At 45.4% G+C, this 12905-nt stretch overlaps 1 protein-coding gene and 1 long non-coding RNA gene across 5 annotated transcripts in view; both read right to left on the bottom strand.

The window, feature by feature from the left end:
• Positions 1–3045: 3045 nt before the first annotated feature.
• On the bottom strand, positions 3046–5874 carry LOC139055562 (uncharacterized). 2 transcript variants are annotated; one of them, XR_011511857.1, is made up of 4 exons: positions 5378–5873; positions 4503–4537; positions 3479–3553; positions 3046–3414 (listed from the first exon to the last, which is right to left on the bottom strand). It is a non-coding gene; the product is annotated as an uncharacterized lncRNA (long non-coding RNA). The 2 variants fall into 2 exon arrangements; XR_011511856.1 differs by having other exon boundaries at positions 3479–4537; positions 5378–5874.
• A 5146-nt stretch (positions 5875–11020) lies between these two features.
• The window catches only part of LOC139056133 (2',3'-cyclic-nucleotide 3'-phosphodiesterase-like), a 67422-nt gene continuing 65537 nt past the window's right edge, over positions 11021–12905 (bottom strand). For all 3 annotated transcript variants that reach the window (XM_070534033.1, XM_070534031.1, XM_070534034.1), the window contains one exon: positions 11021–11504. In XM_070534033.1, the coding sequence (XP_070390134.1) occupies positions 11405–11504 (100 nt within the window). In that variant the 3' untranslated portion in view covers positions 11021–11404. The remainder of the gene's footprint in view (positions 11505–12905) is intronic.

The following is a 12905-nucleotide window of genomic DNA, read 5'->3' as shown; positions in this document are numbered from 1 at the left end:
TCTGTTAACATTGCATGGCGTAGAAACTGTGCACAGCTATATATATACGTGACTACCAGTGTCAGCTTATTTGGCGTGTGGCTGACCTGTAATGCATTGTGTAATCGGCTAGGATACCTCGAAGTGAACGTCCCCGCCGTCACCGGCTCGGCGCTACAGTGTCGTTGGCGTTGCCTGTTGCAGTAGATGGTAGAGAAAAATTCCGCAACATGCCAATGCTCGTCACCGCGTAAACATAACGAGTGACGTATCTTCCAGAGGAAGAACGATTCGGCTGATATGGTGACGTCACCGAATGAGACACGCGCGAAGTAGAAAACAAAAAATGGGCGGCATACGTTCGAGCCAGACGACTCAGCAGCGTCGATCACGTGGAAACTGGGAGACTACACGAATCGTCGTCTGCTGTTCACCGATGTCCGAAGCAAAGCTATTCGGCGCTGCGCAAACGTAACTCATGACGTCAGCGACAGAAGGCGGCGAATTAACTCCTCGATCCTGACGTCGTCAATCGCCTGCGGCAGTCCGAGGCAGAAGTGCGTCTCAACACGTGCGTGCATGCATGCCTGCGCGAGTCGTAGTTTTGCTGGCGCCTTCTTCTGCGCGCAGGCAAGTGGGACACCTGTTCGCCATAGCTACTACAACGCAGTGCCCGATGCATGGTTGCAGTTCTTGACATCACTGTTTGTTGCTCGCGCAAGGCATCCGTCCTGAAGTCCAGCAGTCAACCTCACTTCAGTCCAGCAGTCCAACGTCACTCAAGTGGACACTTGATTGATTGATGCGTGGCGTTTTATGTTGCATGGGCCAGGTGTGGCCAAAGAGCGCCATGGCAAACGGTAATGTTAGATGAATTATTGATGGCGTGGACAATGTTTTTTTCATGGCACGTGCACGTGGCATGGCTATAAAAGGGCCGAAAAAAAAAACTGCCGCTGTATATGGCATAAAAGCTATAGCAATTAAAATAATGACACTGGCTAGCTAGTAACGTGGGCTATGGTAACTGGGTTACACAAATGTTAACAAACCGGAAAGAGTCATCGCTGCACTAAAGCCAGCACGCTCAACATGGGCCACTTTGACCCGTTATACTTTGCGAATAAAGCAAATGAGGAAACATATTATCGCACCCAGGTTTTTCCCGACATAAGCAGACTTCCACTCAAATTTTTTTCAATATTTGGAACCGCAGATTAGTTTTTTCAAGATGAATTTTATGCGAAGCATATTACTAGAGCTCAACCCAGCTCCTCAGGCGCGGCGGTGTCGCCTTCAATACCACGTGACACCGTGACGTCACGACAGAGGGGAGACGGGGCTCCAACTCGCGCCGTCGCTCGCGGCGTCGCGGCGGTATATAAGCAGCTGCGCTTGCCTCTGCTAGACACTCACGAGGTGAGATGCCTCCTGGAGACAGAGCTGCTCGTTGGAATGAGAAGCGAAGGTTGCGGCGTGCTACAGAGACTGATGAAGAGCGGGAAGAACGTCTGGCCAAGCAACGTGCTCAGTATGCGGCTCGGCGACAAGTTACTTACCAAGTTTAGCCACCAATATGCTCCGCCATAGAGTTACTATACTGACTCTAGAGGACAAGCTACCCATAGGGCCCATGCATTAAAATCGGGAACCTCAAGAGCGCCGCCATGTTGCTACGCGCCGAGGTTGCCAGCTCCTGAGACGCTTGCTAGACTTGGTGACAGTAGTCAGTTTTAATCCGGCAACAGTAGCAGCGTAGCAGCATGGCGTCTCGCTTGAAGTGTTGTGATGTGTGCGTGCAGCCGTGTGTTTGGGCTTCATAAGTCGGTTCTTTATTCTATGTTGCGGGATGGTGTGGGTGTGGTCCATGTTGGCCGTAGAGCTGGCAGTTATGCAACCGAGGGATGATCCTGTTCAAGCTTCTGGCGGTATGCGGTTTTCAGCGGTCACGCCTGTTGCAGGAGTGTCACTCGACGACGTTACGAGCTCGAAGCTGTGGTCAGATTCCTCGTTGGCGTTCCGTAATTATCTTCGCACGGGCGCGGTATGTTGCAAAAGCCGCTTTCGCGATCTATCGTCGTGACGATAGATCGGGTTTTTTATTATTATAAGTAATGATCCAGCTGTAGGGCACATGTAACCGACAAACGGAAGTCTCAGGAGAGCACCTGAGATGGTAGTAGAGCAGGCGGCGCAGGAACTCCAGGGCACCCGAGGGACAGTGGGGGGATCAAAGCTCGAAGCAGAACGGTACGTAGGTTGGGGCCGCCGAGGCAGGTGTGTGCCAGGGAGTGTTCGCACGGACAGCTCCCCTGGCACGCGCAGCCGTGCCTCGCAAGGTCGAGATACTTTAAAGGCACCTGCGCCCATGGTCTTTCTTTTGCCTCGGCGCAGTGAGCACGATTAACGAGAATAATGTGGAGGGCATCCGGTGCAGTCGCGAATGCATCATGACAAATGTAGCTCGCGTCGCCTGGCGTCTGTAGTAATATCAGAGTTGGTTGTATGAACTTTATGCATAATACGCTTTGTTACGGTACCTCAACGGAATGGGTCTAGAGGACGGTGTTGGTACATTTTTTCGTACCGCCCTAATCCTATACCCCCACTACAAACACACACATACCCCCTTTTTTTTATGTATACATACAATTCCTTGCCATGACGGATCATAGCCTCCTTTATTTTTGAAAAATAGAGGAGGCTGTGGACCGATTGACCAGTTCAAGTTGTCAACTTGTCAGTAACTGTCGTAGGAATCACTGTAATAAACATAATTCCACGATCGGATTGTTTACTTTCATTTTTTGTTGTAACACTGAGGACTACATAGAACTTTATTTTGTATATGTGAGAGAAGTATGTGGATATCACGAGCTTAAGCCAATGTGCGATACACAGACAAAGCAGCTGCTACAACATGAACTGCATTGAGGGCCACACAACACATACGTAATTAAAGGTGCAAAATATAGGGGGAAGCTTCAAAATACGCTCTGTAGCACTGCAAAGTATAACATATATTGTATGTGTACAATAAATGTTCAAAAATACAATGCATCAATGTACCATTTGCCTTCACGTTTATTATGAAGTTCAAGTTTACTGAAGTTTATTATGAGCACATGTACAACAGGGATCAACTAACATACCCGCAGTCGAGGTGTGCTGGCTGCCTCAGTGTAAGAAAAAGAAATTGGGTAAATGTCGACACCAGTGCCACTGCTTCTTGCCTCTGACCTGCACGTGCCTCTGCGGCATCTTTGTGCACAAGTGTGCTGGCGTGGTGAGGCGTAGGAGTCATCCGAGAGAAAGAGTATTGTTTACATGGAGGAGTGGCTGTTCACATTGCCTGTCACTTTCCCTCAAATGTTTCCTTGGCGACTAGGGTGACACCCCCGCAGTCAAGGTGGCTGTTCGAGGTGTGCTGGCTGCCTAAACGAAATAAAAAGAAATTAGATGAATGTCGATACCAGTGCTATTGCTTATTGCCTCTTACCTGCATTTGCCTCCACGGCCTCTCGGTTTGCGGAGTCTGTATGAGGGAGCTGCTGTGGCTAGGCGTAGGCATTGTCTAAGCAAAAAGAAAAGGCCATTTAAATGGGGAATTATGGAAATAAATGCAGTTATGTCTGCTTCTTGCACTCTTCTTGCCTAAAAGTTTTCAAACATAGTGTCCAGAACACACCAGCACTTTGACTGCTTCTGCTTTTTACCTGCAGGTGTTGTTGCGAGATCCTTAGTATGGCTGCGTGCAGCATTGTAACACTTGGTGGAGGCATTTGAAGTGGTAGCCAAAAATATAAAGAATCATCCTTGTCTGCACGAATGCTTTCAATTTCTAAATGCAGTGGTAACTATCACTATTGGTGCAAGGCCCCCCCACATCTATGCGGCAAGTGCCATAGCTCAAAACTGAATTGTTCCTTTATGTTTCACAAGGCATCTGATATGTCCACATTAGATGTGATGTGTTTGTTTTTATTTATCCCAGTGTGGAGAGAGCATCATTAAATGGCTGAAGTACTATAGCGCCTAACAGACGACACAAGAAGAGACACGGACGAGCGCTTATGTCCGTGTCTCTTCTTCTTGTGTCGTCTGTTTGGCGCTATAGTACTTCAGTAATATGCACCAACTAGCCCAACAAAAAGTTCTGCTGAAATATCATTAAATGTTTTGTTTATTTTTGCGTGTCTTGTTTTTTGGTTTATTTCTGGATTTATCATGATGCTAAAGTGACTTATGTAATGGCAATCAGCTTTTGTTTTGCAGAAAAACAATGCATTTCCTGACCCATTGTTTGACATCCCCTCACTCGCATAATTTTGCAGAGTATTCTACCTATATTGACTTGCTTGACCTCCACTAAAGGGTCTTGCATTTTTAAATACGACTCTTTCCTCAAAATCATTCGACACTTCTCATAATTTCTGTACCTTGGGCTTCTGATGCTCTGCATTCACTATTTTTGCTTGTTTCTGACTAGAAATGTCTTCTTTAATTTAGAGCTTAAATTTTACCTTTGGAACACACGGAAGGGCTTGCCATTGCATATCTGCATAAAAGGGAAACATGTTTCATTAAACATTTGCAAAATCCCATTGAAGATTGATGAATGCAGCTTGCAGTGTGATATGACTGAATGAGCCATAAAAGTAACTCATCTCACTTGGTAAATGAAAGCACATATTAGTGTGATGTACAAGATACGTTACACTAACGTGGTGGGTTCTCTTGCTTATAAAGCAAAATAATCGGTGCGCGAGAAAAAAATTATTTTTGCATAACCCTTGTACACACTGACTTAAGGAAAATGAGCTGGAGCTGTCCACATGATGTACTTATTTTACCTGCGAGTATGGTCAACAAAAATGTGTCCCAGCTGCTTAGTGGTATTCCGGATTATGTCAGTATTGCATATGTGCCTGTTGTCGAAAATAATTGAATTTTGAAAGTGCTCGCAGGGATCTGATGTGCATATCTGCAGTTTATGGGTACATGTAAAAGACTCAGCATCAAGTGCAAGTGAACGGTCCCACAGGCCCGGAGTCGATCATGCAAATAGATTCGCTGCACAAATTTGTGACCAGAAAAGATATGCCACATGAAATGGCATGCAAGGAAGTGTTGAAAATATTGCACAGTTAATAAAACGCCTAAGCTATTAATATGTGGCTTGATGCACTCGTTATGCAAAACGGAGGTGAGGCGTGCAGACAGGAAACAAGAGTAGAGTATTTACAAGCAAACAACACGCGCGCCGCCCACTTCTCTACTCTTGTGTCCTGTCTGCACGCCTCACCTCTGTTTTGCATAATGAATCCTTACGAACTAGCTCAGCTTTCTGTCGTTCTAAGTCTCGATGCGCTCTATTTCGTCCGCATTAGGCACTCGCCTCTTGATTACTTCGTGGCACAGAAATACTCGGTCATCAGGCTGTTTTTCTGCTGTGGCCTTTGTAGAATCATGATTGTTCAACGTGCAACAATTAAACAGATTCTTTGAGTTGCTTGTGGCTTCGCCAGTACAATTCCGGTGCGCTGGTCCGCCTGTCCAGCAATTTCCTACTGAAGGGAAACCTGCAAATAAAAACACCGCTCCGCATGCAGAAAAATGCTCTACTGTGACGCTTCTCGAACGATTGTGATGTACCACAAGAGCTGCCTACTCGCGTGATATTCTCAACAAGGAGATAAATTCGTTTACTTACATGTGAAGGTATATGCCAGACCACTTCGGGGCTTCGGTGGCACATAAGGCACGAGTGTGTCATAGCGTCCGATGTCGACGCGCGATCGCATGTCAAACGAAACTACTACGCATCCAAAAAACAGATTCGAAACCGAAATTCGCGTCATCCTTTATTGCATGAATGCGTACATCGTGATTTACATAAGTCACGGACTTAGCGATCGCTTTCTGTAAACTTAATATTAACGTACCACCTTCATGAAGCCATCAGGTATGCGTTTTTAGGTGACAAAGCATAAGGTGACCTGTACGTGTTCTCAGCTCTTTCAATAGTAATTGCGCTGGCCACATTGACCAGTAGCAACAGGGCGGCGCCCTAGAGGTTCCCACTTTTCCGGCCCAGCTTTTCCTCTAGAGTTGTTCTACTAACTCTATGTGCTCCACATCTGACTAGGCTTAACCAAGCTAAGCCTCAGCCAATTTTTTTTAATTGTTTAACTATTTTTTTTCTCTTGCATTTCATGTAGGAAGACAATATTTTGCACAAATGTTGCCAAGAGAACGATCTATGTTTGACACTTCTTTCAAGTTTCTGTGTCAAATGAAAAACACCCCAAGACGCATAAAATAAAAAAAAATACTTTCGGACTTGGGCCATGTTTGAAATTTTTATCTTTTTTTCATTTCTGGACAGAATGAAAAACCACATGGATCTAATTTATTGTGAAGCGTATTCAAATGAGCAGATAACTTTTTCCACACAACATTTTCAGTTTGCATTTAATTCGGCCGTGAAATTGGAAAATATCATGGTCGCTCACGCCGCCACCTTCAAATATTCTTTTGCCTTGCTGGGAACGCTTTTGAGGGATAAATATTTCGGTTTCGTGCAGCTCGAGTGTTCCTACGTTGCATATAAAAAACAGACAAAAAAGATATCAAGCGGACACGCATGTTCGATCTCTCGCGAAATCACCCAGCTTCTTTAATTTATACGAGGAATGTTGAACGCTACAGCGCTGTTTATTGAATACGCGCATTCACGTCTTTCAGGTGTCGCGAGTCGTGATCAGCCGCACGCTCAATAAGAATTATAGCTAGTCTATGAATGCTTAGCAATATATTTGGCGCTGTGCATAGAAATTGGAAGGGCTCACAGACTCCACCATGTTCGTCACGTGCACGCTGTCATCATTAAACAATAAATAATCATTAAATAGCAAGGTACGCAAGCGGAAACTGCAGGCTCGTAATAATGAAGTGAGCGATCGACTTGTACCGGTAGTATAAAAAATGAAAAATAATAAAGCACTGCTGTCATTGTCGCGCCAGCGCAGCTCCTGTGCGATTGGAGAGGGGCTTTCCCGCATAACTTCGGAGCCCGAGATAGCGTATCTTGGTGCAACTGATGATGATGATGAAGCCTCAATTAATGGCACAAATCCACTATGGGGGACAGGCCACGATTCGGGTGGAACTCTGGCTCCCTAAAGGGAATTTCCCTTTATTTTAAGAAATGTCCATAAACACATCTTCTGACCCCCTATTGTGAACTTTGTTTTAGTACGTCTCCGTTCATTGTCGGTTCTCTACTCTTTTTTCCGCCAATCTTCCAATCGCCTCCAACTAATCTATATTGCGGACACGTTAACTTTCCCCCTGCACTCGCTGAACCCAAGGGCTTCAAGGAGGCCAGTGGTTCCTAAATCGACCGCTGGGTAGACGTCTTCACATTCTAATAAAACATGCTTCATAGCTTCCCTAGCTTGTTAAGCCCTAGTTAAGCCCAGTGGATGCGAATCCACTGGGCTTCCCCTTGATAAGCCTCCAATTTTTTAACCCTTTCGGTGTCTCGAAGTCATGTCACGTTCGGCCAATCAGCGAGCCCGCTCAGGTGGCGTCATTTTCGGCCAATGGTAGGTGCCTGTGCGATTGTGTCACACCCGGCGCAGAGGGTCGCTCCTTGGGCTCCAATTGTCCGAGGGCTTATTCTCTCTGGCTTGCAACTGCCTTGTAATGGGCTTCACGGCCCATTACAGCGGTCTTGCCTCGGGACCCACGTTACCTGGAACCGTGCCAGGCTCCCGCTACACTTTCGGGAAGAGTCAAGCAGTGAATAGCTCCACCTGCGGCGCACGAGGTGGGGGACGCCAACTCGTTTGCACGTGCCGCGCCTCGGAAACGGGGTAGATGTGCTTCTGCGCTCCTTAATTAGCTGTGACTCGATTCGATGTGGTCTGGTGAACTCGAAGGAGGCTCAGGAAAAGGTCCCGTATCTAACAGCTCCTCCTCGCCCCGGAAGTTCGGAATGGCCGGTGAAATCAATTCGCTGGTCATGAAGAACGCTGAAAGAACATGTAGGGTACTGGTGTCGAGCCTCGTGTGACGGACTTCGGGATCCTGGGCCCTGGAGAACGTACGTCAAACAAACAAAACAACACAGCGCTGCACCACGTACAAGCGCAGGCTCTTCACCCCTGACTCGCCTGGCTATTACTCGGTCAAAATGAACCCTTATCTTTTCTTTCCCCAATTTTGACGAAGCAGTTCCAACCACCTCTCTATACTGCTATCCATATCTCCCCGAATACCGACAAGGCCAGAGTGATATTGTTGCAAAACAAAGGGTCGTTGTCGTTGCAAACAAAAAATGAAAACTGCCTTAAGTGACCTAATTTCGCGATCAGCATGTTTCTAACCAATCGCAGTGGCGTACTTTTCGCACGTATTGGGGCCACTGAACAGTCCGGTCAACTCTACTAGTACGTAATCACAAGCGCGCTAGCTTTCTGGTCACTATTCAGAACGCGTACTTGCGTCGTAGGCAAACGTTTCATTATACTTACTCACGTTTCTTCCTTTAGTCCCTACAGGACACGTAACTTACACGAGCAATTTAATCTTGCGGGGCTTACGCACTCCGCAGAACACTTAAAATGATGCGTCTTCTAAAAACTAGTTCTATGCATGCGTACTAGGGAAGTCAGGATACGGTCGCTCTCAACAAACACGAGCAACCCAGTCATAAACATTCTGCTTCCTTCCGTCCGCACAGAACCCGCGCTAAAGGGTCTAAGAACGCTTCTCAGTGCAAATCACGCACTTACTGAAAACCTACGCGCTTAACCTTAGAAAAAAACACATAAAAAAAGAAGGTTAACTGATACACACGCGCGTTACGATAGGCCTCTCAACGATAACCTTGACCTTCAGGTTACTCACGCACACAAAAAAGAAAGCCTATCTACTCATTAATGAACCCTCGCGAAACTTATTGTCTAAATACACTTCTTTCAAACCTCGGAATTTAAAAAGACCTAATCTGATTTGAATACTAAGGAGTAGTGTTTATGTTATTCAAAAAGAGTATATAAGGGAGAGGTTAGCCAAATGCACAGTAAATAAAATGTATTCGAAAAAAATTGCAAATCGAGTCGGACATTCTCAAATACGAATTAAAAGGAGATGCATGCAGAAGCAAATATTTTCGAATATGAGCTATTTCTATCATCTGATAGCAAGCTCAGTGGTATGAGGCCCAAACTTTGTCACAATTGAGATTCTCTCTCAACAGCTCGTAAAGACAACTTCAACTGTCCTGACATACTCTCAGCCCGCGCACGACGCCTCAGTGTTTTGTTTCATTGCTTTAAAGAGTTTATTTTGGTTTGGCTGAGGGACACTTGCATTCCGGCATCAGCCAACACTGTTTTTTGAGCTCGCGCTACTTCAAAACGGCGGCAGCATGCTTCCTTAGCGGTTCATTCCTCAATGCGTAGATTCTTTCTGTGCTTGTACTCCTTCCGCCACTCGTTCGCCCCACGGACCATTTGAAGCATCTCCTTGGCCAGTTGCACAGTCCACGTCCGAGTTTTCGAAATCCTTAGGGGCCGCCATAACGTCCAAAAAATCGGCCAGTTGGAAAAAAATAAATGCATGTCATTTACTGCCCTTAAGGGCTCAAACCGCCGCAGGCATATCCGAAACAGCTTCGAAGGCCTGCCAATTATTAGGTATACCGGTGCTCGTACTGTGACAGGAAATACCGGGTGCACGCGTGTCCCGTGGCAATAGCCCCTTCCCACGCTTATGCTTCACTGCAATACTTTTGCGTATGCTTCGCCAAGTAACAGTTTTGTACAAAGGCGAAGCTGACTTTCGGGAACCGGCATTATGCAACGCACCGTGCTTTTCAACCTTCTAAACCAATCACGGGGACCGCAAAGGCGCAGTGCGTGCCATTGCTGACAGCAGCGAATTCTTTCAATAAAAAATACGGCACCCAACGGCAAGAAGCTTCATAGCGAACGTCGAAGCAGCTAGGCCTAGCGTTGCCGCAGTGGTGGCTACGGCTGCCAGCGTATCTGCGTGCGAGAGCGCCGGTTTGAGGCGGCGAGGTAATCAAAATGGCAGCAGTGGTGGCTTTGATTAATGCCATTTCGGACCTGCGCTCACAGCAAAACGTCCCGAAAATCCGCAACGTCCGGACGGCGAAAAGTTCTTGCATCCGAAATTTCAGACGTTCTGACACAGACTCATGGGGTACGTGGTGGTGCCGCGAAGCCGTCCAAATTATCGGGAATCCGGAAAGTCGGTCGTTGACTGTACACTGGCGACTCCTCCAGCCGACGACAGGACGTCGAAGACGATTCATTGCGATTCCTGTCCGTTACTCGAGTCATCATTACCGCGATTTTCAACCCTTTCAATAAAATTGCAGCTAATTTTCCCTGATAGAGGCACAAATGCCCCGAGTTTTCCCCGATTACTCAAAAGCCCTGAGAATTCCAGGTTAGTAGACACCCTGGAGCCAGTCCAAGCACGGGTGAGGGGACCTTGGTTCTTTTTGCTATCACCTCCTCAAATGTCATTTCCTTTTTGTTCTGCATGTACAAACTTTACATATGTGATGAAGTAATGAATAATTTCTTGCTATATTTTTGGTTCCTATTTTTCAAGTGAGACAAATATGCAGTGCATGGAGATATAAAGGTTTGTTACTTTTAGAGCACCTCTGAAGCCAAGAATGTTCAGATTTTTTGCTAGCTGCATCAAGTATTTGTTACAAAACATTTTCCAGAGTTGAATTATACAACAGCGAATAATTTCGTACTATGCTTGCTTGTGCAAAAAACAATGTTTATGATTTTTTTTCATATACGACGGTAGACTGCACAAAAATACCACAGTAATTGAGAACCATGCAGGTGCTTCGCTAAGGTATGTTACTTGCTTACCAAAGCCTGGAAAATATATGTGTGTGCATGCAGTGATATGCTGCTGAAGTGCCACATTTTACTTCCAATTTTAGGCTGTTTCGAGCTGAAACCACGAGATCAAAGTCTGGTTATCAAGAGTAAAAATTTTATTCAAAAGAAGTGTACACAATTGTGATTAGCTGCCACATATACATATTTTGAGGGCATTCATTAGACAGAAAAATCTCAAATCACAGAACGATAGGCTCAGCTTATCACAGTGTGAAATAGTAGACCTGTACATCGTATTCCTTTTTTATGCTTGCTATTTATTTTTGCTCAGTTCACGATGTGATAAATAGAATTTTTATAAAGCGTAGAAAGGTGTTGGCATCAGTGAGCATGAATGTTGCAACATAACTTGAGGGCCTCCAGTCTCTGGCACTTGCAAGTCATGTACGATGGTGGAGTATCCATCTCAATACGCCGTCTTTGGTGACTGCAGATGCACTAGCACCAAGGCACTGTCACACTCAGCGAGGTCGGTTGAAAGCTCTGTAACGACCATCACTATTGTATGGCTGTCTTGTGGAGCTAGTATTTTGTGCACCTGAGGAGCTGCGGCCACCGAGCCTGAATGGAATAAAAAGCAGTTCAAGCCAGGTTTAATTGGAAGCAAGTCCACATTTTAGATAGGACAGAGAGAAATTCTCCTTACTAAACTGCACATATCATTGCCCAGCCATCAGTGACCGGCCATCAGTGTAGCATGTGTATACAGGACGATACGAGCATACCTGGTGAAGCCAATGTAGCACTAAAAGAAACCAGACAGAGAGAACAGAAGACCGAAGGCCACAGATGCTAGGTATTAGATAGATGGTACTAGGTAGGTAGGTAGCTAGGTACTAGTAGATGTTATTTGCATTACAGTGGCTTCATCACCCCCCCCCCCCCCCGAAAAAAAAAATGCTCGCAAGTAGTGGGCACGGACTATGGAAGCAAAATAAACTCTCTGGTAAAGGCCCAAGTGTTCACAAACTAAGAGAGCCTCATGAGGGGTGTAAGCCAGAGTATTAAGTGTCTTCAGCTTGCTGATAATTTAGATTGGGGTTTTTTATTTATTACTTTATTATATATGTGAAAACAACACGAAATAAGTTAAACTTCAATCATGTGGCATTCTGCCATCGACCTGTGCATTGACATTCATCTTAACAAAAAGAAACGGAACAAAAAAGACGTTGACTATCAAAGATACGACAAACAGAGGTGCTTGATAGCCCACGTCTTTTTCGCAGTTTTTTTTTGTAAAGATGGAACCATGCCAACTCGCCCAAGTCTCAGTTTTGATGAAGTGCATTAACATTCTTGGGAAACTTGTGCAGCCCCACACACACACATTTTAATTGTGTCACTTTTTTAGTACAGCATACTTGAGCTATCGCAAACTGCTCTATATATGCTGACAAATCTCATGGTTTCTGTGTTTGCCTATATTGACATAAATGCCACTACATAACAAAGATGCGAAATAAAATCTAATCTTTATACAAAGGTATAAACTGGTTGTGAAATTCTTGTTCCTAGAAACTTCTCGTTATTTATCTTTACAACAATTTGTAAGACCTTTGAAAGTCACTTTAGGGGGTTGTTACACAAAGGAAATATTCACCTTGACTACATGGGGAATGTAGAAGACAATGACATGCCTTTTTTCAGGCAGCGCAGATCAGGGTGTCTACCAACCTGGAAAACCGGGAAAACCGGGAATTCTCAGGGATTTTGAGTAGTCTGGAAAAAGTCAGGGAAAACTCAGGGAATTTGGGCCTCTATTAGGGAAAATTAGCGGAAATATTTTTGAAAGGGTCGAAAGTCGCGGTAATGCTGGCTCGAGCAACAGACAGGAATCGTAATGAATTGTCTTTGACGCTCTGTCATCGGCTGGAGGAGTTGCCAGTGTACAGTCAACGACCGACTTTCCGGATTCCCGATAGTTTGGACGGCTTCGCGGCACCGCCACGTAACCCATAG

The sequence above is a fragment of the Dermacentor albipictus genome, chromosome 2, assembly GCF_038994185.2.
Source record: "Dermacentor albipictus isolate Rhodes 1998 colony chromosome 2, USDA_Dalb.pri_finalv2, whole genome shotgun sequence".
NCBI classification, from domain to species: domain Eukaryota; kingdom Metazoa; phylum Arthropoda; class Arachnida; order Ixodida; family Ixodidae; genus Dermacentor; species Dermacentor albipictus.
This window is presented reverse-complemented; position numbering and strand designations above follow the sequence as displayed.